Here is a 25,883-nt window from a genome sequence, read left to right on the forward strand (position 1 = left end):
TGCCCCCGTCATGAGCCAACACTGCTTCATATGTCGTGAGATGGGATGGAGAGGGGGGCAAGGGGGCGTTTTCAAGTGTTTTGTTAGGATTTTACAGCAGCGGTTTAGTTTTCTATACGGAGATATTCATTTATTCCAACTAAGGGTCTTTTATCGGCTCCCCATGAGGTTGTAAATCCACAAAGCAGATAAATCCCACGGATGCAAACAAGTGTCTGAAGCCATTAAGTTCAATAAATCGACCGGCTAAAAGAGGAAAGTCAGATGTTAGATTGATAGGAATATGCATTCAAGTAATAAGGCTCTGGCCCGCTCACTCAGTGTCCACTGTCATATCATGGCCTTAATAGTCTGCCTGGTCTGTGCAACATAAACTAGCCTCTCTAGACTGGCTTCTCCCCACAGATCCACGTCGAGGGCAGAAACCGAGAATCAAATCAGCCGTTTGGTACAATGGACTGACACAGACTACAAAACAAAATGTCAACGCCAAATCTTTAAAAAAAAAAAAAAATCAAATAAAAAATCCACAATATTCAGACATTTTAAACCAGCAAAGCTCAACGTTACTGTCGACGTCTTTCAAGGTTTCAAAGCAAATCAAAGTCTAAACGAGGTGCCATGTTAAGAAGCGAAATCTCTCTTACCTGGCGAGCTACATCGATTTCTATACGACCCACAGTTTCAGGGTTTCTCTCTCTCTCTCTCTCTCTCTCTTTTATCCTTCCTTCATATATCTCCAGCCAGACTGCAAGTCGCTGGCAGCAACTCTCCGTGAAGCTTTACATCCCAAATGATCGAAATGCAACGTCCGAGGAACAAGCCGAGGGGGTGTTTTTTTGAATTATTAAATCCGCCTGGTAGAGGCTAAAATCCAGCAGGATATACTTGGACTGTCCTCCTGCGGGTGAAAGCGTCCGTATAGCCCCGGATCGCCCTGTGATAATTGGCTGTGCTGGTTTGGTGGTGCAGCTTCAGCACCATGAATCCTGGGACAGCTCCCAGACGCTGCACGTCAGCACCGCACCGTGATGCAAGCAGCCAGCTCATTACTACAAACAGACTCAACTAATGTTTGTTTTTTTTAAGCCACGGTATCCGTAATGACAGGAGCCCACAGCCTCTGTTTTCTGCCTCTCAGTGTGCAAAACAGGAGATTTTTTATTTAATTGTAGCCGCTCATTATCAATAATTAAATAATTCAATTATCAGACAACACCGAGGCACAACACAAATTATTCACAGTAGCCTAATTCATTTAAATAGTGTCACTTTGCTCGGCACAGATTTCAATTAGGCTAGAAAGTGGATTAATGCTTACAAATGGTCACTTTCCCAACTAATTAATCATTTGGTTAATCAGAAAATAGTACCAATCGCAATTTCCCAATTTTCCCACTCGAACTACTTATCTTATTCTGACCAAATATACTTAGTTTAGGATCAAGAAAGGCTTAAAACAACCAGCTAATGTTCACAACTGAGAAGCTGGAGCATGTTTTAACAGTTAAACTTAAAAAATAAACTTAAAAAACTATAACTGGATTATTTAAAATTGTTGTAGGTTAAAATTGTGTCAGTTTCATTTATGTTGACTAATTGGTTCAGTATTAAAAAGTAGCAGTATCACAATGCAAAAACATTACAACAAATACAAGCCATTTTACTTAAGCAGAAGTATCATCATTAAAATATCGAAAATTAAAGTAGTCATAATTCAAAGTGGCCACTTTTAGAGTGTCATATTATTATATCATTATTGGATTGCATTTACATGCATCAATCAAGCACATTCATATCATATAATTTACTAAAAGGATAGATTCACAGTTTTTCAGCTCTTTACAACATCAGTCAGGTGTCCATATGAACAATGAAAAAGGTGAAAGAGGTCATTCCTCCTGTTCATACTGGCTATTAAAAGATCCCCTTCAAATGCACTTTATACGCATTTGATGCCAAACATGCAAAAATGTAGTTAAAAGTTTATTTGAAGCTCATATGAGGCTTCCTCAGTCTGAGTTAGTCATATCAAGGCGTTATCTGTCTTTTTAGCATCAAATTCCCTCTTTAAGTTACCTGGGACTGTGTTTTCCCGTTGCACTGCGATGGAAGTAACAAAAAGAGGGATTTTGGCACTAAAAACGTTCAAATACATCTGCTTGATTTGATCTGACTCATATGGGCGGCTGAAGCTTCATATTAGCCAAAGATAAACAATTAAATACACTTTTGCACAGAAGTAAGTTTATAAATTATGTCCCCCATCCCCACATTGTAAGTGCATTATGAAGGGATCTTCTAATAGCGAGTTTGAACAGGCAAGAAAAACTGTTTAAAAGTTCATTTGGGCACTTGACTGTTGTTTTAAGACAGACCTGAAAAATTGTGAACCCGTCCTTTTATCTCTCGAAGTAACTGTGGCTGCCAAATAAATGCAATAAATGTAGTGGAGAATTAGCGTTAGGCATAAATATAACCGTACTTTAAGTCAAGCAAAACTGTATTTAGCATAAACAAAGCAACGATAGAGTAGCAGATAAATGTCCTCACTTTGTGGCCAACAGTGTAATTTACATTTGAAAGCATGGACGATAACTCTAGCTAAATTTACCTTGTGTGTTGAAAAACTAATGTCGCCACGTTTTTCTTTCAGGTTAATATGGTTGTCATAGTTACATGAACATGTTTGTTTTCAACATAGTAAAATACTAATTAAAACATGAATTAAAGCTGCTACGTTTTAACGGTCGGTAATCTTTTTTGGAACGTCACAATAAGTAACCGAGCAACCGTTCCCTCCACGTGTCCGCTTGTTTTCCTACGACACTTCCTGCGCGGCAGGAAACTGAAGCAGTTAGCAAGTTGACAACTAGCTGCTAGTCAAGTGTAACTGTCTTTATCGTCTTTAGATCACAAGGCTTGTGATTTTTCCCTCCACGAATGAAAGCTCAGTAAGGTCCAACATCACTGTGACGCTGTCGATACATGTGATTGCTACATTTTACTGTTGCCAACCAGGCTAGCAACGTTTTAGCTGCTACCGTTAGCATTGAGGCTGCAAACTTTTTACCCTGCACTGATCGCAGAATGCCTAAATGTTTTCACTAGCTCGTAGTGTGACTAGTCATATGGACTGTGAAGCAGCAAGTTAGTGCCAGCTGCTGCAAAGGTTACCGTGATGTCTTATCAGCTAACTGCAGAGCAGCAGCGAAAGATTGAGGAGAACAGACGAAAGGCTTTGGAGAGAAGAGCCGAGAGACTTGGACAGACTGTCACTACCAATAAGCAGAACTCACTAGGCTACAACAGCGCATCAGTAAATGTATTTCAGCCCCCTAAACCGAGCGCTCCTACAGGTCCTGTAACCATAAGTCATCACAGAGAAACCAATGCACCAAAAAGGTTTGTTCCACCTTTCAAAAAAGACTTACAAAGCTTCAATAATGAAAACACAAAGTTATCTGGCAATGGGAAACAAATCAGTCCGAGTACCCCGCACAACTCTGCTTCTTCGAGACAGGTGAGAATCTATAAATATGCAAATATAATAAGTTCAGTACATTATTCTGCACAGTTGAAGCTCAAACTTTCAACTGTAAGCCAAAAAAATACTTTTGAGGACGAGGACTTTAAATATGTTATTGTTGGGTGGAATATAACTTAGTCTTTTCTTGATGCCTTTCATTGTCTTTCCTTGTAGGCACAAGTTATTGACCCAATTCCTCTGCCAAAAGGCCAACATGTGAACAGCCCTGTCTTGCCCAGTGGAGGAAGCTTTGGTGTGAAGACATCTCAGCCCAAGCCAAACCCTGCTTCCAGTAGCTCTGGTGGTGCAGATGGCTCATTCTACAAACAAGCAAATAAACCTGCCCAAAGTCCTGTAGCACGGCTCCCCACAAACTCTGCAACTTTGAATGCTGTACCCTCAAAAAAACCTGCCATTTCTGTGAGAGGAAAGTGTGTACCTCACACAGATGATCGTTTCAGAGTAGAAGTCAGCTACCATGCAGAGCTTATTGCTGTTTTCAAATCCATCCCCTCCAAGAACTATGGTAAGTATCTGCCAGTGCAGCACTGCTCCTCTCAACACTGTTGTGGAAGAACACAAATACATATTCAACCTGTGGGAAACACAAATATAAGCTTATATAATATAAATTTAAAGTTTAGTAAGATTGGTCAGTATGACAACATTTTTAAAAGTTGGACAGGAATGCAAATAGATGGACAGCATCGTCCTTTACAAACCGGAATTCAAACACAGTATTCAAGAAAGGGCAACAAAAACATGGCATCCTCCTTTTTTATGCCTGGTTTACTTCATATAACCAACTCAGCCCAAATAAACACAATAGGTGTAGATTCTGCTGCACCGTATCCCAAATTAGTGTGTGGTTTGAACCTCAGTAGTTGTTCAGAATTGTTTTGCATTTTGTTCTGCAGCAGCAGTGATTGCAACTTTCAAATAGTGCATATGTCCACATATAGGGACAACCTGCTAGGCCAAACAAATGTTGAATGTCTGAAGTCACTACAATTAAAACAAAGCTGTTGGTTTTCCTGAAAAGCAATACCAAATTAAACATAGTTATTTCGCTCCTCATGTCTGGTTTTGTATGTTCTCTATATCTGCACTGTCTTCTGGGGTAATATGTTCTTTCTGTGTTAGACCCTGCCACAAAGACGTGGAACTTCAGTCTGGAGGACTACCAACAGCTAAGTATGTACATTAGGGAAATTGCCAGATTAAAATGTTTGACTCAAGCATGCACTCTTTTTCTAAATGTAATGCTGCATCTGCTCCATCTTGACCTGCTGTGTGGTTCTTGACTCTGTGTCGCAGTGGAAGAAGCAGCATCTATTGCTTCTGTATCTTTGAGGCCTCTGGAGGGAATGGATGCAGTGGACATGGCAGCAGCCACCAGCCTAGCTCGTGACGGAGCAGCCCTGGGGGCTCTGCTGAAGCTGTGTAACGGCTGGCAGAAACCTGGGGCAACTCTGCAGGGCCAATGCCTCCTGGTGTCTAGGACAAAGTTTGAGGTTGACATTGGGTTCCATGTCGATGTCATTGCAGCATTCAAGCAAATGCCAACAAAGAACTATGGTAATAGTCAAATTATGCAATTAATATTATTATCATTCACAATGTTCATTTGCATTTTACGACTTCTGATAAACATTTGTTGGTTGTTTTGGCAGACATGAAAACAAGAAAGTGGAGCTTTTCACTTGAGGATTACAAGAGACTCAGTGAGTAACATTTGCTTTCTTTTGCAGTTTCATCTTTTGTGTTCCTGTTTGTCTCTGTTACATTTGCTATCTTGTCTAACTGTGCTGTGTTCCATACCCAGTGGATGTCCTTGGTGGGATAGCAGCAGTGGAGGTGGAGCCTCTGCCCAGGGCAATAATCCAGGCTTTCTCTGCCAGTTTTGATGGGCCCCGAGCCAGGTCTTTAGACGTCCCTGAGGCAGACCTCTCCAGCATCGAGCCCACGCTCACCAGCAGTCTCATGCCTTTCCAGAGGGAGGGGGTCAAGTAGGTGCCTTTGGACAGCCATTAATACAACAACTCTGTCAATAGCAGAGGCAGCTATTCATCAGTAATGTGCTCAGTTTTGTGCAAACAAACCGTTAAGTTTCTGTAGATTTTAAAGGGTCGGATCACCGTGAGTCTACTCCTTTTCCAGCTGTGTTTTTTTTAATATGACTTTTTGTCCCTGTAGTGTTGCAGTGTCTAAACAAGGCCGCCTCCTCTTGGCTGACGACATGGGCCTGGGGAAGACGGTGCAGGCCATCTGTATAGCTGCCTATTACAGGAGTGAGTGGCCCCTGCTGGTGGTGGCTCCTTCCTCTGTGCGATTCACCTGGGCTGAGGTAAAAACATTCAGCAAAACTTAATCAATGTTATGTGCCTGGAATAACTGGTGTTAAAAGTTTATCAGTTTGTTTCCATTTAATGGCGCCTTGTGTTGTACTGACAAGACAGTCTAATAGATGGATATCTTGGATCAAATCCAGTCCCTCAATCAGGAGTTGGAATCACGGTGGAGAGTTTAGTCACAGGATCTCGTCCCATTAAAGGACACTTACTCTGTCTCGCTCGGCTCTTATCTGGACCGTTAGACTTGTGCATTTGGCCAAATCTACTGCAGAGCGTGGGAGCTATAATTCAGCTCCACTGACAGGTGAATGGACAGTAAGTGAGGGAACTGTCAGAAACATTTGGGCCAGTGGACAGTCCGCCAAAGCCACATGATTGGTTGTTTTCAAAATGGAACTGTGACAGAAATTAGAATCAATTATTTGTGATTTAGTCATTTTTAACCAACTCACACGCATAATTATTGTTATTGAATCTGTGTTCAGACAGAGATTAATATATTCCCAGTGGTGATGGAAAAGTAAATCCTGAAAGCTAATATTGTTATCTTGCAGTCTTTGTTTGAATGTCCTGAGTCAGTGTCTCTGTGTGCAGGCCTTCAGGCGCTGGCTCCCCTCTCTGACTCCTGACAGCATCAATGTGGTGGTGAAAGCCAAAGAGAACCTACGATCTGGTTTGGTCAACATCATCAGCTACGACCTACTGAGCAGGATGGAGAAGCAACAGCCGGGAAGTCCATTCAATGTTCTCATCATGGTCAGTTGTAAAGTTGAACTGTGTTGTGTTCAGACATGACTGCAGCTAACATGTTATGCCCAGGTTTTGACTCATGTATTGTTTTATTACTTCAGATCCTTTTTTGCTTAAGTCAGCTGATTAATTGATTGATATTGGAAACAAGTTTTCTGTTACAGACAATTATGTGGTAAAAAGTGTGTTTTTGTCATTCTTCGCAGGATGAGTCTCACTTTCTGAAGAACATGAAGACTGCTCGTTGTAAATCAGCTTTGCCTCTGCTAAAGGTGCTTTTCTTTCCCTTCTTTTTCACCCAATTTTGCTTTTGAATTCAGAATATTATAATCTATGGCAAAGATATTATGTTATTTGATAGTGATGTTGCCTGATTCTCAGTGGGATATCTCAAAAACAGAGTCTTGTTCAAGGAAGCAAACTGACACATCAAGATATAGCTTTGCTGAGTAAAACCCAGCAAAGTTTTCCTTTATATTAGTCCAAGGACATGCACAGCACGGAGGGAGCTCAAGCTTTTTGCTAAATTAGCACAATTATCCTGATAATTCATAAAAACAAGCTTTGGTTTACATAAAATTGGGCCTCTGAACAATTGATTTTCATGGAAATCAGATCTGGGATTTTTGCTATCAGTTATTTAAAATTCTTTTTACCCCTAACTAACAAAGGCTGAGTCTTGATGCTGTGTGTGATTTTTACACACGGACTAACATGAGACAAAAGTACATGCAAGTTAATAGTTTCAGTTGTCATTGGAACAACAGAATGCTTATTTTTCAGCATGTGTACATACACATGTAACATACATGGTCAAGATTACTGATTGGGCCTATGAGTAATAAAAGGCATCATTTACTGTAATGTGGTGGTATAACGAGGTGGAAAGTAGTGCAGTTGTCAGATTGGCTCACTCTCTGAATGTCTACTCTTTCAAGAAACTTGGGAAAAAAACAGTTTCCAAAACAGTTTCATATTTCTTAGACCTTTTTTTTTATTTGTACATCTGCCACAGGTGCTGATAAGATCCCTGCACAATTGCAGTTTTCTGTGTGTCACTGTATTAGAGAGATGATTGTCTACAAACCAGCCAAAGCTGCTACACTCATCTCATGGTTGCATTTTTTGGCTCATGGTTTGGGTTAACTCTTGCTCTGTCACCTTGACTCTCAGCAGTGTTTCTAATCAGAGTTCTGTCCTCAGGCGGCAAAAAGGGTGATTCTTCTGTCTGGGACCCCTGCCATGTCCAGACCATCTGAGCTCTACACACAGATTCTGGCTGTCAAACCTACACTCTTCCCACGGTTTCATGAGTTTGGGATTCGCTACTGTGATGCCAAACAGGTAGATTCAATCTGAGGAATCCTTGTCTGCCTAATGTGTGATGCTTCCTACTGGTGAGATTTATTCATTCCAGGAAACAAAGAAAAAATACATTTTATACTTTAGGTGTGGAATTTGCATGTATTGATTTATCTGCCTCACTTCCTTTTTATAATCTGCACTTTCCTGAAAGAGATGTTCAGTATGTGCACTAGTGTCAAAAAGAAAAGAGCTGGCAACTACATTACCCACAATACAGAACTGAACTGCTAATGCTCAGAGATTCAGATTTGTTATGGTAGTAGTTGCTAATGTGGCCCTGAGCTGCTATTCTCAAGCAGAAAAGATGAGTGGACTACAGAGGGCTCCACTTTTTCCAACTTGTAGTATTCAGCCCTAACTGGTGCTACATTAAGTGACACCACTTGAAGATTTTGTGCACCTCCCTTTTCACATACAGTATGCAGTAGTCCTCCCCAAGGCCTGTAAAATCAGTAGTTCCAAAAGTGCCAAAAGTTACCATTACTGGTATTTTTTCCATTTATTTAATCTCCATTTGTTTCCTTACTCTTTGCACTTACATTTACCTACTTTTAGTGGACTCAAGTGGGAAACAGCCTGCATGATTTAAACCAGTAACAGCCCAAGTTGGTCTTAATGGCTAATTTTGACGACCATGGAGATTTTGCTTTGTAGAATCGATCACCATAGCCATCGCCATGGAAGTCATAATTAGATAGCTTTTAACCTCCTGATTGAGATTCAGACCAGCTGGACTATCACAGTTAAAACAAATGTTTACATTCACTGATATCTTAGCTTTTAAGACTTCTAGTTAATCTCTGACTGATCCTGGTGTATGATGGAAAATAACTTTGATATTGAACACTTCCAACTCCAAGGGTCTGCCTCAGTTCTTCAGCTCTACCTGCTTTGCTTTTTCCCCCATCTTTTCTTAATTTCTCTCTTCTGCATCTCATCCCCTCCTCTAGAATACTTGGGGCTGGGACTACTCAGGCTCCTCTAATCTCGGGGAGTTGAAGCTGCTGCTGGAGGAGAGTCTGATGTTGCGCCGCCTCAAGTCGGAAGTTCTCTCCCAGCTTCCTGCTAAACAGCGAAAGGTTGTCGTAGTGACTATAGATGGGATCAACACCCGCACAAAAGCTGCTCTGTCAGCTGCAGCCAAGGAGCTGTCCAAGGGACATCGCAGTGTAAGTAACAAATCTTTACATTAGCCATTGAAAGTCATAGAATTTGAAAGTTTTGTAAACTTAAGTATTCACAAAAACCTCAAAAATAAATCAATACAGATTTTCCAGTTTTCACAATGAATTTAATTTTCAACCAGTCCCCAGATTTCTCCTAAAGAATTGTCAAATGGAAAAAATAAAATTACACAAAACAGAGTTAATTGCAACACAGGTTTTCAGATGATGCAGTAATTCCAAAAAAAATGTCGCTGGAAATGTAAAAAAATAAAACCCCAAATTAAACTCCTAATTAAATGTATCCCAAAAAGACAATGGACATGCAAATCAGAAGTAGACCATAAAAACATGAAAATTGTGCATATTGATTGTACATACAGATACTTCATAAGAGGGGTTTGGGGGCTGGAACCACATATGAAAACTAATGCATATACAGTATATCAATTATATACAATATCATGATATTGATATACATTACTTGGAGTAAAATAAACTCAATAGATTTAGTGTATATCGCCAGTTCTCTGTACCTCACCATATTCAACAAGTTCTCCCATTTCTAAAAAACAGAGAACACCCTCTTTAAAATCAAGTCTCTGGGATGAAAAAGGCCTTAAAGTTAAGAAGATGTTAAGAAACTTTTGTTAAGTTCAAGGATGATGTGTTCCCTCTTTCCTCTTCTTCATATGAGGGAGTCTTTCATGCCTTAGACACCCCGGATCCTCCAGTGAGCATTATTTTAAGTGTTTATACACTCCGATGGGACTGAGTTGCTGAGCCTGATTTTGCATAATCACACTTCTCAGAGGAATGGCTCTCTTATCGAATCATCAAACAGAATCTGCTGTCAGTTCTTATCTCGTGTTGTCCCTTATCTCTCTTTCAGAAAATGGAAGAGAAGGCAGCCCTGCTCGTCTTTTATAACCACACAGCTGAAGCCAAGCTGCAAGCCATTATGTACGTACAGTCATTGTAACGGTGGGCATCAGTAAGTCAGATCAGCTTAGATTTGATGAGTACTCAGATTAAACTGTAAAATGAATCAGAATCTGCTGTTGTACAGGCTTTTGAGATCAGCGAGTTTTAGCAAGTACACATAAAAACTGAATATTTTCATGTATTTGAAAACAGTTGAGTGCTATGTTTCTGTCTCTGACAGGGAGTACATCACAGACATGTTGGAGTGTGGGAGAGAGAAGTTTCTAGTGTTCGCCCATCACAAGTTGGTCCTGGATCATATCACCACCGAACTGGGAAAAAAGGTGAGTCAGATGCACAGATACTACTGCACAAGATTATTAAAAGAAACAGTACAATTGTTTCTATTTTTAACCATTACAGGAACTCAGACTAGCTCCTAGGTCTGCAGGGAACAAGTTTGGGGAGGGTTGAACACATTTGAACTCAATTATTTACTATTTTTGTAGGAACTGGTTTAATACATTTTTATTTTTTGCATCTGGGGAATTGCTCACTTTGCTCCACTACTAGAGCTCTTTCTATTTGATATTTGTTAGTCATTGTTATCAGCTCCCTTTGCCTTAAATAGAACATAACATACACATTTCAGGATAAATTGTTTTATTCTTATACTGGGATGTCTGGCATTGTTTACAGTTAAAAACTTGCTATTTTTCATATCCCGGCCTTTTATGTATCCCCTCAGTTCAGCCTCTGTCTGAAACAGGCCATTTTAGCTCCTGTGTCTTTAAGCCGTCTCTGTTCTGATTGGCCAGAGCCCAGAAGCTCCAGAGGCTACATAAACAAACAGAATAAGTAGAATTTCACTTCTTTTTCGCGTTCTTTACTCGAGATGTCAACTTCTCGAAAACATCTGCACAATTTCAAGCCTCAACCAGATTAAAAATATGTGAATGAACAATGCAAACATGAAGAAAAGTGTTAGCAACAACTTCTGCAGCAAAAGCTATGGACAGCCGTTTGTGTGCATGTGTGAACGATCTGATGTCAGTTTGATGAGAAAGTAGATGTAACTTTGCAAACAAACCGTTTCAAGCAGGCTGAAGTCTGGGCTTATGACTTGTGGAGAGCCTTTTACGTATCTTCACCTTCAGTTTTGGACTTTTACCATAAACATCCAACATCATAGCAGTATATACTTGACAGAAAACCACAAAAAAAATCATATGCCCCCCTTAAAATAATATTTGATTTCATAGCTGTGTTGAAAAAAGGCACAGCAATTAACATGAATTTCCTTTCATTCCCTCTACAGAATGTCACTTACATCCGTATTGACGGGACCACTCCGTCATCTGATCGACAGCAGCTCTGTGAGAGGTTCCAGTACTCGACCAAGAGCTGCGTGGCTGTTCTGTCCATCACTGCAGCCAACATGGGCCTCACCCTGCACTCCGCTGATCTGGTGATTTTCGCCGAGCTTTTCTGGAACCCGGGGGTAAGACTTGTCTACAACATACTGTACGTTCATTTTTTAACTACTTTGTTAGGAACACATCTGTAGTCCTCCTTTTAGATTAGATTTTGGTTCCAGTCCAACCCAGCTTGTTTATCCTGCTGCTCTGATTTTTTGAGTCCGACACCCTTCAGCCAGTTGAACCTTGTAGGCAGCTTCTTCCATATTTTTTTTATTTTTTCTTAACAAATTCACTTTAAACTACCTGCTTATGTTGGTCGTGTCTGCTGGATGCATTAGATGGGGAAACAAGAGTTTAAGCCAGTGATATATATGTAATAGTGGCTCTCTCAATAGGTTTTAATGTGTTTTATGGCCCTGTGTGGCCAAAATAGATTAATGTGGCTTTGAAAATCAACGTTATGGCAGCGTTTTTGATGTAGTGAGGGAATAAGGGAGGATAGTACTCGCCCTTATTTCATATATGTTCATTTGAGAATAACTTCACTTTTGAATCCAGAAACAAACATTTTTACAAGGAACCAAATCCACCTCGTGTGTCAAACACCCTCTAAATGCCAACAGTGGAGTTAGCAATGATGAAGAAGTGATACTGAATGCAATACAGGCAAATTGGGCATTTCAAGATTGGGGTGTAAATGGGGGAAAAAGCCTGAATACAGTACTCAACTTAACTTCTGTGCTGGTAACAGGTCTTGTGGAAGTGGTTTCCCTCTGTTCAAGGAGAAATCTTCATAGCTCTGTAATTTCAACTGCTGACAGCTAAATTATAAGCCTGAATAATAACATATTAACATTTTTCTTAAGCAATCATGTACCTCATGGGGTCACTGCAGCTGAATGAAGGCAGGAAACAAAACCTCAAATGCTTTTTTTTCTTTTGCATTGCTCTAAAGTTGAATGATTTTTTTTGCTGCAGGTTCTCATTCAGGCAGAGGATCGGGTACACCGCATTGGACAGACCAGCAATGTGAACATTCACTACCTGGTTGCCAAGGGAACTGCTGATGATCACCTGTGGTATGCGTCAGTCAGTGTATGCTATTCAAACTGCATGTTTGGTCAGGGTCGAGGTAATGTGGGTTGTCTGTCTGATCCTGTCCATATTGTGACAAGCAGTGAAATGAAAAGTGTCTGCTCAGTTATAATGTTCAGTATCTATGTGCTCATCCAGGCCAATGATTCAGGAAAAAATGAATGTGTTGGAGCAGGTTGGTCTGTCTGAGTCAAACCTCTCAGACAATGCTGTCAATGCCAGCTTCCACTCTAAGGTAAACTATACACACATACACAAAACACTATCCGGTACCAGCACAGCTTATCGAACCTTATCTTGATACCTAAAAAGTTTCTGTTATCTTAAACTTATTTGGGTTTTTGCAGGACCCAAAACAGAGGAGCATCATGGAGATGTTTCAGAGGTCTTTCACTGCGGATGACGACATTGACGAAGCCGTCTTATTGGAGGCTGCAAATGACTGGGAGGACACTCCGCCAGAAAACACTTACGGACAACACCATGGCTCGGTTGCACAAAGCCCCAGAAAAAGGAGCATCAAAGACTTTTTCAGCAGATGACTCAGGAGACTTCAGTGTTGACAGATTATGTAAAATCACTTAAGCTGCTAGATTTTAGCCATCATGACAGATATGAGTGAATTTTGTTTTTGCAAAAGATAAGTAATGCTTCGGTTATATCAGCTATGTTAATTAAAGTTAAATAATACTCCAATAAACCTTTATTTTTGCTAACCAGAGAAAATAAATAAATATGTAAATTAAGGATTTTTTATTTATTTAATGGTGACTAGTTTGTATCTTCAACTTTCCCAAAACATCTTCTTCAGTTTTACCTGAACAAACATTTTTCAGGTAAATTCATAAACCGTAAAAAACAAAACAAAGCAAAAGGGTCATGATAGTATTTGCTTTTAATCAAGCCAAGCCAGATTTTCACACAACCAATTTTCAAATGTGAAGGTATCTTGTCATTATTTAGCTTCCAAAAATAATTTATATTTTAACATAATGACAGTAGCTAAAATCGATATCAACAAACTATTATAGGCAGTCCAGGTTGAACTGAACAGACAGTGACACGCTGTTTTCAGCATTCAGTTTCAGGTTTCTATGAACCCAGAAATGATCAGGAGCTTTTTGGTGATACCAGCCTTAAAACTGATAACTGTAGTCAGCAGTATAAATAGTCCAGAGTCCCTCTCTCATTTTCACTGACTGGGTAATATATTCAATTTATTCATATAGAGCCAAATCCGAACAGAAGTTATCTCAGGGCAGTTTTCATATAGAGCAGGCCTAGACCATACTCTTTATTTTACAGATACCCAAAATTCGCCCATGAACAAGCACTCTGACAGCAGCAAGGGAAAACTCCCCTTTAATTAGAAGAAATCTCAAGCAGAAATGGGTTCTAGGTGTGCGGCCATCTGCCTTGACCGGTTGGAGAGAAAGAGGGAAGAATATTTGGTGCTATTGACCCCATATTTGTCTAATTTATTTCATGATTCGTGGATTGTGTTGTTCTCATAATGCTAAAGAGTACGTAAGGCTACAATACAAAAGAAACTATTAAGTTTTCTGATTCAGTGTAAAGCCTCTGGATCGTCAGTCTCTCCTGTTTGTGGACTGCAGGGAGTTGAATTATGTGATTCACCTGTAAAGAAAAGGAGAAAGATTAGGTAAATTTATCTCAATGACACTATCTGAGAGAGTTGTGTGTGATGGTTCTTAATCTATTATATACATACGCTAATAACAGTACATTCAGATTATAATTGGCATATTATTCATAACACAGAAGTCTGTCTTTCAAGAAAAAGGGATCTGAGTCATCAATGTTTTTAATTCAACATGTTTGAAACTTAACAATGATGTACAGTAGTAGATTTCTAGGTCTAACTTGTAATACCTATGTCTTTCATTTAGCATTATTTTCATAAATTAGTCCTCATGAATTTATTTACTACACCCTTAGATTTTTTTTAGACATTTTTTCTCCCAATTTGTAAGTCAAGTAAATGGGATCCTAGTCCTACAAATATGGGCATCAAAGTAAGAGGCCAATCTATGCAAAAAATACTACAATTTAATTTCAAAGCTCACATATTTAGAATTTATCTTGCTTTATTTGACCTTTAACAATAAAATATTGTCTCTCAGGAATAGGATATTAAAAAACAAAACATGAAACGAACATAACAACATGAATCATTTAGTTGAAAACTGATGGGGTGACAGATGGAAGTAGCTGTCATACACATCATATGATTACCTGGAATGGATGTGTCAGTCTCTCCATCAACAGTGAGCTCTGAATCTGTGCAGATGTCACCGAAGATTAAACAGATCTTCTCCTCTGCATGCTGCTCATTGGAGGAGCCGTGGACTGAGTTGTGGAGGATATTGGAGGCAAAGCGGGCCCTCATAGAGTTTGGAGATGTCACCATAGCCTGGTCAGGGTCTGTGGGGCCCATCATGGCCCTCCACTCCTCCACTGCATTCTCCTTGGTCAGGACAAGCATCATACAGGGACCCCTGAAATAGAAAACAGGATGTTTATGTCTATCCTAACAAAAATTTGTGTAAATCTAAATACTGGCAATGTATGCATCACTGTTTAAACACAAGCACCTGTCCACCTTCATATGGTTTGTGTTTGTGGTTAATTTTGACTGATACAATCAATTTTCAGCTTTGCACCACTGCAGTATGTGGTCTCCTTTGCTGCTAATTTAAATTCAACATAACAAACATGACAAAAAATAAATAAAATGAACCAGCAGAATAATGCAATTAAATTGGTAAGAACGCGACAACATCTGCAATAAGCAGCCTTTGACTAAACCTTCTCAGTAATCTGGTGATTTGCAGGTCAAAAGATGCCTAAACTTCTTCATTAAAAAACAGACTAAGTTTGATTTAAGTAAACATAACTCCTAACATATTTGAAATGTCTAGTTTACATAAAACTGTTACAACAGCATTTCCATTACTATATTTTATCATGTATTTTAAAGTCATTGAGATATCGTTTTTATGGCCTGCAAATTGTCAACTCAGCTTTCTGGATGATATCAAAATACTTTCCACAATGGTAAGAATATACATCTACAATTAACGCTAAACCTGACCTGATATTGAGTGATACTGTCAACCAAGGTAGGTTCCCAGGCTAATGTGCCCAGCTGCACCCATCTCTCTGCCTTTTATAACTGAGCAGTTTTGTAATAACTAAGTGAAGGGGCTAATAGGAGCGGAAGATAATTCTAAAACCTAGAAGTGCTGTGGGGGGAAAAAAGAGAATTAAATTGAGATGGACTTCGTAGCCACTTGCCCGAGGCTGGCAGCCTTGATTCTAAGCTGCTAAGATTACAGTTAGAAGTGCTGTTGAAACTTGTAGTGGCAACGGGAATTGGGGCAGGTCATGGCGGCACTTGGCCTTGCTCCTCTGCCTGCTTGCGGGTATAAACTAACCGACTCATGAACTCCACCAGCTGGCTGAAGAAAGGCTTGTCCCGGTGATCTTTGTAAAACTCCTCAGCCATCTCCCTCGACAGAACTGTCTCCTTCAGGCGTGTGACAGAGAAACCGCGGCCATGAATCTCCTCCAAAATCATCTCTGTCAGAACAAAAAGGGAAATAAATATTATACAGCTGTCACCATGACAGGTAAAATACATTTCTACTTTGTTCCAAATGACCAGAAAGAACCTTTATGTTTCTCTAAGGCATCGGGTTTGATCACTGCCAGGGTCTGCTGTTTCGGGAAGAAGAAGTTGATCTCTCGTTCTGCCTCTTCATGACTTGCACTCCCATGCAACTGGTTGATGGGCTCTTCTTCCACTGCAAACTGAGCCCTGAGACTGTGTGAAGAGGGACACATCAGTCAGCATTACAGGCAATGTCCAACTGTTAGGTACCATCTATATCTAACATTTTCCCGGAAGAAGTGGGGTCATTTACTGCTCTTTTCTTCACTTTTGCTCACTTTGCTCACTCTGCCTTCTCTACTTCAAATATGTTCCACATTTTCAAGATTGCCTTTGAAGAAACTGGTGAGATCTTAGCACAAGGCTGGTGAAGAGAGTCTACGATAAAACACTAATATTCGATGTTTCCTTGTTGCTGCAAGACTCTCAGAAAGTAAACTTTTGTCTTTCTTTCCCTCTTGCGTGACTGTAAAATGTCTGCTTTTCTATGACTAATTAGACCACATTTACTCCTCTGGATTCCTTTCAGTGAATGAATGAAAAGAACCAGACACCCGTTTTTCTCCCACCCCCATAATGTTCATTCACGGATTGACTATTTTTTTATGTTCAACTCAGAAAGACACAGAATCTTGAAATGTCAAATAGGGGTTAAAGATATCTCAGACCACGCAGGTGTATATCTTTCCCTACATCTGGATACTGAAACGAAAAACACGACATGGAGGCTTAACACAAGCTTATTAAATGACCCGTTGTGTAAACAATTTATTCATAAAGAATTTAAAGAATATTTAGAACAAAATGACACTGGAGAAGTGTCTCCAGGTACTGTATGGGATGCTGCCAAGGCAGTAATAAGGGGAAAACTTATAATGTGGTCTTCAATTAAAAAGAGGGAGAAACAGAAACGAATAAACGACCTATTACAGGAACTAAAAGACCTCGAAATTAAACATATGGAACTTAATGACCCCAATTTATTAGATCAGATAAAACTCACTAAGCAAAACTTAAATAAACTATATGATAGTCATGAGGAGATGAGGGCAAAGTACATCAAGCAAAGGTACTATGATAATGGACCAAGGGCTAAAAAACTGTTAGCCTGGAGGATAAGAAAGCAGCAAGAGGAAAGGTCCATTCATAAAATTAAGGACACACAATCTGGAAAGATGTGTCATAAGCTAAAAGAAATACAAAAGTCCTTTGAAGATTACTACAAAGATCTGTACACTCGACCAAAGGGAGCTGATTCTTTGAGTATTACACATTTCCTTAACTCACTGGATCTTCCGTCCATTGGATTTGAACAGAATAAAATAATGATGAATGAAATAACACAAAAAGAGCTGGATAACGCAATCTCCAGACTCAAAACAAATAAAATGCCAGGTGAGGACGGATATTCCGCCGAATGGTATAAAGCATTTAGAGAGTTACTATCACCATCATTATTGAAATGTTTTAATTTTACACTTAATGGGGGAGAAATACCAGTCTCCTGGAGACGTGCTATCATTTCTGTAATTCCTAAGGTGGGTAAAGATAAGTCTGAGTGTGGTTCTTATAGACCGATATCGATCTTAAACCTAGATTATAAATTATACGCCTCAATAATTGCAAAAAGATTAGAAAACATTATTCCGGACATAATAGACGAAGACCAAACAGGTTTTCTTAAAACCAGACAGACACAAGATAATGTAAGACGGGCGTTACATTTGATGGAGCACATGAGTAAAAAAAAAGATAAGTCCATTGTTCTTAGCCTTGACGCTGAAAAGGCATTCGATTCAGTTAGTTGGGAATACCTATATTTAACATTACAAAGATTTGGCTTTGATATTAAAGTTATCTCATATTTGAAAAATTTGTATCATTCTCCCTTTGCCAGAATCAAAATAAATGGTAGTTTGACTGACCCTGTGCCACTTGAAAGAGGCTGTCGGCAGGGATGTCCCTTAAGTCCGACTTTGTTTGCTCTATTTATCGAGCCTTTGGCTCAGGCTATTAGAGAAGACCAGAACATTAAGGGAATCTGGTTTAAAGGCACTGAGTATAAGGCCTGCCTTTATGCAGATGATGTATTAATCACCCTTTCCCAACCAGATTTGAGTTTACCAACATTAATGTCTTCCCTGAAAACATTTGGTCATTATTCGGGTTATAAATTAAACATTCATAAAACACAAGTTATCTCATTTAACTATATTCCCCCACCTCAAATAAATAACCTGTGCAATTTTAAATGGGAAAATAACATTATTAAATACTTAGGAATAAAAATCCCAAAGGATTTATCTACCATTTACGCAACAAATTATCCCCCAATTACAACAGAGATAAAGGCAGATTTGAACAAATGGAGTTTATTACCACTGGACTTGCATAACAGAATAGATATAGTTAAAATGAACATCTTACCACGATTGCTTTTCCTTTTTATGTCAATACCAATAGAAATACCGCAAAAACAATTAATAGAATGGAAGAGAATGCTGTCTGGGTTCATTTGGAGAGGCCTTAAACCAAGGATCAGGTATAAAACATTGCAACTGTCTAAAGAAAAAGGAGGTTTGGCCTTGCCGAACATAGAGAACTACTACAAATCTGCACAGCTCAGATACTTGATCTATTTGTGCGACCCATATTACAACGCCAAGTGGAAAAATCTGGAATTAAGCCAACTGGATATTCCCCTCCAGAGCTTGCTTGGTGACAGAAATCTATATTTATTGTATAAACAAAACTTAAATGGTTGGACAAGAACTCCCCTAAATATTTGGTTTGGTGAATTCCGAAAAAACAAACTGGAAAACCACATGAAAATATTACGATGGGTAACACATGATAAGGATTTTAAACCTGCCCAGATGGATGGACGCTTCAAACAGTGGCTCTCCAAAGGTATCACAACATACTGTCTCATTTCTGACAAAGGGACACTAGACTGTTTTCCAAAACTTAAGGATAAATACGACTTAGAAAATCAAGACTTTTTCAGGTTCCTTCAAGTTAGAGCGCATTTTAACTGTGATGTAAGCACAACAGAGGAAGGCAGTTCTGATTTAATAAACATTTTGATTGAGGCATATAAATCTAAATTAAACCGGAAATTGATTTCTAAAATCTATACCTGTTTACAGTCATTTAATGGTACTTCTACTCTTTATGTTAAATCCAAATGGGAAAAAGAAGCCAAAATAACCATTTCAGAAGATGACTGGTTGAACATTTGCAAAACTCAAATGAGCACTTCTAGCTCTGGCTATTGGAGGGAATTTTCGTGGAAGAATATAATCCGATTTTTTATCACTCCCAAAATCAAACAGCTTCAGAATGGTCAGACAAGTTATGGAAAGTGTTGGAGAGAGTGTGGAAACGCACAGGCGGACCATTTCCATGTCTTCTGGGACTGTCCGATTATACATTCTTTCTGGCGGGATGTAGTGGTGAAAATTAATTCAATATTGGGCTTTGAGATTAAACGTGATTTTTGTACAATTTATCTTGGTAATATTTCCCCCACAATCAGTGTTACTGACAATTATTTGATTAAAATAATGTTGGTCTCCGCTAAAAAAGCTATTACGAGAAGATGGCTATCGAAAGAGTCTCCATCTAAAGAAGAGTGGACCGCAATTGTAAAACAAATGTATAACATGGAAAAACTGACTTTTTCTTTGAACTTGAACATGGACAAATTCACTGTATTATGGAGGAAATGGACAGCTCATCCTGAATAAGCGACACTATCACAACTTGTGCTCTGTTTTATCTTGTTACTTTTCTATTTACTTACTTTTTTATTTTTTGCTTGAGTACAGTGCCCTCTACTGTCCTATTTGATGTGCTCTCTCAGTCTTGTTGTACACTAGTGTGTGAATGGTTTAGTCCTGTTTTGACAAGAAGAGTAGACTGTGGATAAACAGTACAAAAATGATTGAAGTAACTCTAAACCTTGGATCTACCGCTTATATACATATTGTTATATCTTTCTCTGTGTAACGATATATATGCGTACATTTTTCCGTCTGTGCACTTTCTTCCTTGTTGTTCTTTTTTGTTCCTTTTTCTTTTTCTCCATTATATTGTAAACTGAATGACTCAATAAAAATAAAGTTTAAAAAAAAAAAGAAAAGAACCAGACACCACTCACCATTCAGGACTCTCCTCTTTGGCTTTTTTAACATCAGAGGGACCAAGGATGTTCCTCCAGTGATGGACAGCTCCCATTCTGGCTAGAGCCAAAGCTAGCACTGGCCCACTGTTAACATACACATGCTGATTACACTTATGCAGCAACATACTACTCTTTACTTTTCTTTTTTCTTTTTTTTTTTTTTACAGCATGTGTAAGTTACCTGGTCATGCATCGGAGCAGTGCGGGGAAGTAGTCCTCCTCAACATGTTGGAAGTAAAACTGTCTGACCTGCTCCTCTGTCAACGTCACCTCTTTTTGGAGAGCCACTGTGAAACCTGATTTGTGGATTTGGGCCAATATCTCCTCTGTGGGACCACAGATATGAAGTATATATAATTAACAGTACCAACATAGAACAGTTAGTTGCATTTTTAAAGTGGGATCAATGTCACTGCGACTGCACACGTGTCATTCAGCACATTTTCTGAAGGATTCAAGAAGCAGTGCCACTATATTCATATGAAGAACCTTTGTGTGTGTATTTGTGTTTGTGTATTTGGCACAGGCCCCACCTCTGTTCTCTCTGGCAACGTCGGGCCGGATAAGAGCCAGTGTCCTCTCCACACGCTCTTCCTCCCCATCCTGCTCCGTTACTGAGGCTGTCCTGAAGTTGGGGAAGAAGAAGGCGAGCTCCCTGCTGGCCTGGTCACTGTCCTCACTACCGTGCACTGCGTTGAACAGTGTCTGTGTGCCGTATTGTGCCCGCAAGCTGCAGGAACCCATAGGGGAGAAATAAGAGGAGAGCAGATGGCTGCTCGGCTGGTGCTCAAACAGAGAGAGGCATAATATTTGGGTGTGTCTGACCGAGCAGGCGGGCATGTGCTGTTCATTCGATTTTCCAGACTTTAGACTAGGATTGTTTCCCACTATTGCAATCAACAGTGCATGAATAAATGTCAGACACAGGAATGATACAGTAATTTTATCACACTGTAATGTTCAATTAAATTGGTGATGTTTCCTGAGGATATGCACAATTTTAAGCAATTTTTTCTGAATAGAGCATATGCATAATTTCCAGTGACTAACCATTCTGGATTTTCTCTCCAGGCTTCTTCTGTGTCTGCTGGGCCAATGAACTCACGCCATGCTGGTACAACATTGGCTGAGCCCTCAACCTGAGAGAGCACCAGAATATGGGAGGGCCCGCTTGACATAAATTGCACCAAGTCCTCAAAGCAAGCCTAGAAATCACACACATACAGACAGAGACAATAAGACATACATATATGAATGTAATGAACACATAAAACCAGGAATGCTCCAGATATCAGAGAGATATCAGAGAGATAACTCAGTACAGCTGCTTCATGGACCAGGGATTAAAAACTAAATTCATTTTTAAAAGGCAGATGCAATAGAAATAGAGCTGTGTACCTTTCCATTATGTCATGAACATTATTGGGTTACCTTTACTCACATATTTTGTATTTCTGAATCTGTAATCATTTACTTTCATCACAAACAGCACGATAAGCAAAATATAACTGCTTACACAGCAGCTCTATTTTGAGCCTTGTGCAGAAGTTGCAGATGGATGTGTGATGTATTTTTGCACTGGTTGTAACTGCTCTGCCAAAATGATGTTTACTTAGGATTAAAAAAGCCCCAACTAACCTCAGAAACATCAAAGGAGCCCCTCAGCAGTTTGACTATTATGCAAAACCCTGGAATGAGTTGCAAACGTGAGTGTCTATAAGTATTGTCTTGCATTACGTTTGTGTTAAATGTCCTTTATTGCTCTTATTCTATACTTCTGTAATCAATCTCACTCTATCCACTGTGCCATACCTCTGCTGATTTGTGCTGGTAAAAATCTCGAGCCTCAACCTCAGTCAACATGCGCTCCTCTTGGGCCAGGATCTCAAACCCAGCGTCTTGAATCTTAGCCAGGGGATTAAATGTCAGCATGATGAATTAATGTCAGCAGGATGGCTTGAGACAGTTGTGTCCTCTCAGACTGTGAGCAGTGTTAGTGAGTTAGTTAATCTCCATGTACCTTCATAATGATCTCATTTGCTTTGCCGTGAGCGACAGCATCTGGTTTGATGATGGCAACTGTGTAGGATTTACTGGCAGGGACTAGAGGAGAAGAGAGCAGCTTGGTGATTAGTAGATGCTGATAAAACTAAAATCATAATGACACTAATAAACAATAATAGCAATGATAGTAACAACAGCACCAAAGATAATGTTAGTGACAGTAAAATAATGACCACCTATATGAGTCTATTGTTTCCACAGTACCAATTATGCTTTCTTCATTTGCAGACTGCTGAGGCGCCTCCTCCTCTTCTCTCTTCTCATCATCCACCAGACCTTCATCATTAACCTGGGAGTCACAAAACCCAAACGCTGAATCCCTCAAGCTGTTTGTCTACAGTATGTATGCACATTTTCATAATACCCTTGTGTAGGAATGAACAAGGCTGCAACTAATTCATTTTCTTATTGATTAATCAATAAATTGATTGGTCTATAAAAATGTCAGAAAATGGTGAAAAATGCACAACAGGCCATAAACCCAAAATGACTTCTGCAAATCACTTGTCAAAATAGTTAATTAATGAATTTTCAGTTGATCTGCTGGTTGTTTAATTGACTAATCATTTCATTCATCATGTGTGATCTCACTGCTCACCGCTTTGCGTTCACCACCTTGCTCCAGGACCAGCTTCTCCTTGGCCAGTTCCTCTACGATCATCCTCTGAAGTAGAGGCGCGTTGGCCCCTCGCAACACAGCCACCAGCTCTCCGCCCTATCCATTCAACAGAGATATCCTTTTAATTATATATATTTTTGACCAATATCGAATCAATTTTAACATTACAAGTAGTGACATACAGGAATGCCTTGGCTGCGGAGGCCCTTGTAATGAAACCACAAAAGATGACCCAACAAGTCAACAACAAAAGAAAAAAGTGTTGATATAATGTAAAATTAAAACTTACCTCTTTAGTCTATCTCCTCATTCTAATGTAATTTAATAAATTAAATCATTTATTTTATTAATATTTTAAATGTTGTATCCATTTTATATTTTGTGTGCATTAGCCTCAAATTGTTTCTACTGCTTAAATTTGTCCTGTCTTGTTATCAGCTTGTCAGTCATCTGTAAAGTACTTTGAATTGCACTAATCTGTATGAAAGGGGCAATAAAATTTAAAAACAGGCACAGGCATAAGCACAATCTTAATCTTATAAAATACAGGACGTGGCCCTGCTTCCTGTCCTACATCATTAGCGCCTCTGAGTATTACAGAGTCAAGATGAAAAGGAAAAAGAGAGTTACAAAGAACAAATGAATATAGAAATAAATATAGGCAGACAGTATTAAGACAAAAATTGGAGGCAAGAGATAAAAGACAAAAAATATGGATGTGATAGCTCAGATATACTGAGTATACAAACATGCACACACTCACCCCAAAGAACAGGAAGGTGGGCTCACATTTCCCTCGATACTTCTCCAGAGCATCAATGCTGTCTGCCTCAGCCTGAACCACACAAACACAGATTTTGGTGACGACCTCACACATTTTGGTTTTGAATTAAATTCCTTATATTTTAAAATGTCCTTAGGGCTTACAGTGGCAAAATGTAACAGGTCATCACCCAGTTCGTTCTTTATTTTTCGCAGGAGACTGACAACAGCTCGACAGGGACCACACCACTGTTGGTACACATCCACAACTGAGGAGAAAGAGAGAGAAAGAGTGGATATGTGTGGTCTGTTATAGGCTACTTCTTTTGGGGAAACATTTCAGACTTAGGACAAAAGTCATGCCCCCAATTGGGAAAAAGCTGATTTTTTTGGTCAATAGTTAAGGTTAGGGTATAAGGGTTAGGTTTAGGCATGTAATGGTTATGGTTGGGTTGAGGGTTAGTCTCCGAGAAATACATTTAGGTCTACATAATGTCCCCAAAAGTGACCACAATCTGATATGTGTGTGTGTGTGTGTGTGTGTGTGTGTGTGTGTGTGTGTGTGTGTGTGTGTGTGTGTGTTTGAGTGAGGATTTGTGTGAGTAGTCATTTTGCAGTTATCCCAGTGAACACAGAGGGGCAGCAGCATACAATAAATGTGCCTACAATTACAGCAACAGAGCCCTTTCACAACCACAGTTGTGTTACACCCAGGTGTTAACACTTAGTGGACCGACAGATGCTGAATGTGTGGTATTAAGTTGTAAAGATATTAACCTTTTTCTTCTTTCTTTTTTTAATCGGACATAAACTCTCAGCTTCTGAAGTTCTTACCTGTTAAACCTTTAGTTGCAAGCATCTCCTCCCACTGCTCTTGGTTTGTGACAGATGCCTGCACAAGAAGAGCGGAATTCAGATGAAAGTTTAGTAAAAAATAAATAAATAAATAAACAAATAGATAAATAAGAGTAGCAAACATGAAGGCAGCATGTTTCCAGGCTGCGACTGAAAACATTAATTAGTTACAGAAACCCATGTTGTCCAACCTGCAGACTCGCTTCTTTCTTCTTGCCTGCCATTTGATTAATGTGCCAAAGTAAATAGTTATATCTAAAGGGGCAAAGAAGCGTCAAGCGATACACAAATACACAAATACAGGTTCAATTAGCACACTGAAATGCTCAGGCTCAGGCTGCTCTTGCGCTTGTTTGGCTACATTGTTGCTAAGCAACGGTGCTTCCGCTTTCCGGAACCACGCTAGTGATCCACCACGTGATCAAGTTCAATAGTTGTGTTGATCTATCCTGTGATATAAGTTCAATAGTTGTGTTGATTGTGGTGTACAATTTGGATAACAATAATTAATAATGAACACTGATGCATTTGTTATTATTATTATCTTTTAAAAAGAAAAGAATGCAGTAACAAAAGTCACGAAACAGTATTGTAATTGAGATAGTATATAACTCAAAGTAAGTGGGCATCAGTCAATGAACTGAGGTAACCCCTTGTATAGAAGAAACTGAACTGAAATAACCCCTGTATAAAACATTGAAGTTTCAAGGCCACACTCTGAAAAACTCCATGCACCTGTGACTGGAGTTTTGAACGAAAAGAGCATTATGTGATCGATGCCAAGAAAAGTTGTTTTGGAAGGAATCTGATTGGTTGAAATTTACTTGGGCAAAGGGGATTTCACCCTTTCCCACGATGGTCAGACAATTATCACTATAAAAGGAAACATTTATCTGAAATCATTGTATCATTTCTGCATAGACACTGTCTGTATTGTTTTGGTTCCCGAGGATTTTGTTTGTCGACAAATGAAATTCTGACCGCATTCAGCTGGACGACTCTTAGTGATTTTTCTGTTTGGACCTTTCGAAACTTTAACTTTTTAAAATAACGAATTATTGGACTGTTAATTTGCTACTACATGATCTATCCTGTGATATAA

General features: G+C 39.3%; 2 protein-coding genes across 2 annotated transcripts; one reads left to right on the top strand and one right to left on the bottom strand.

Moving 5' to 3' along the window:
* The first annotated feature begins 2,849 nt into the window (after positions 1-2,849).
* smarcal1 (SWI/SNF related, matrix associated, actin dependent regulator of chromatin, subfamily a-like 1) lies at positions 2,850-13,347 on the top strand. The gene is made up of 17 exons (XM_062431563.1): positions 2,850-3,523; positions 3,704-4,055; positions 4,673-4,723; positions 4,847-5,107; positions 5,203-5,253; positions 5,355-5,538; positions 5,726-5,876; positions 6,478-6,639; positions 6,840-6,905; positions 7,837-7,977; positions 8,949-9,167; positions 10,054-10,124; positions 10,327-10,429; positions 11,404-11,586; positions 12,485-12,585; positions 12,740-12,836; positions 12,949-13,347. Exons 1-17 carry the CDS (start codon positions 3,182-3,184, stop codon positions 13,141-13,143), a joined length of 2,730 nt encoding a protein of 909 aa, XP_062287547.1. The 5' UTR covers positions 2,850-3,181; the 3' UTR covers positions 13,144-13,347.
* An 821-nt stretch (positions 13,348-14,168) lies between these two features.
* nme9 (NME/NM23 family member 9) lies at positions 14,169-25,005 on the bottom strand. The gene is made up of 16 exons (XM_062431289.1): positions 24,973-25,005; positions 24,761-24,818; positions 24,092-24,195; positions 23,928-23,999; positions 23,144-23,260; positions 22,750-22,834; positions 22,502-22,584; positions 22,294-22,386; positions 21,532-21,686; positions 21,015-21,211; positions 20,663-20,807; positions 20,458-20,565; positions 16,297-16,448; positions 16,060-16,204; positions 14,858-15,120; positions 14,169-14,239 (listed from the first exon to the last, which is right to left on the bottom strand). The coding sequence occupies exons 1-16, from the start codon at positions 25,003-25,005 to the stop codon at positions 14,169-14,171; spliced, it is 1,881 nt and encodes a 626-aa protein (XP_062287273.1).
* Positions 25,006-25,883: the final 878 nt, after the last annotated feature.

The sequence above is a fragment of the Scomber scombrus genome, chromosome 13 (assembly GCF_963691925.1).
Source record: "Scomber scombrus chromosome 13, fScoSco1.1, whole genome shotgun sequence".
Lineage (NCBI taxonomy): Eukaryota > Metazoa > Chordata > Actinopteri > Scombriformes > Scombridae > Scomber > Scomber scombrus.

Excerpts from the sequence above, each read along its gene's own strand:
- nme9 (XM_062431289.1), bottom strand. The coding sequence starts at position 25,005 with ATGGCAGGCAAGAAGAAAGAAGCGAGTCTGCAG. Across the intron at positions 21,212-21,531 it reads TGGAGAGAAAATCCAGAATG|CTTGCGGGCACAATACGGCA; the intron begins GTTAGTCACTGG and ends GGGTTCCTGCAG. Across the intron at positions 15,121-16,059 it reads CTGGTGGAGTTCATGAGTCG|GGGTCCCTGTATGATGCTTG; the intron begins GTTAGTTTATAC and ends TTTCTATTTCAG.
- smarcal1 (XM_062431563.1), top strand. The coding sequence starts at position 3,182 with ATGTCTTATCAGCTAACTGCAGAGCAGCAGCGAAAGATTGAGGAGAAC. Across the intron at positions 10,430-11,403 it reads CCACCGAACTGGGAAAAAAG|AATGTCACTTACATCCGTAT; the intron begins GTGAGTCAGATG and ends TTCCCTCTACAG. Across the intron at positions 11,587-12,484 it reads AGCTTTTCTGGAACCCGGGG|GTTCTCATTCAGGCAGAGGA; the intron begins GTAAGACTTGTC and ends TTTTTGCTGCAG.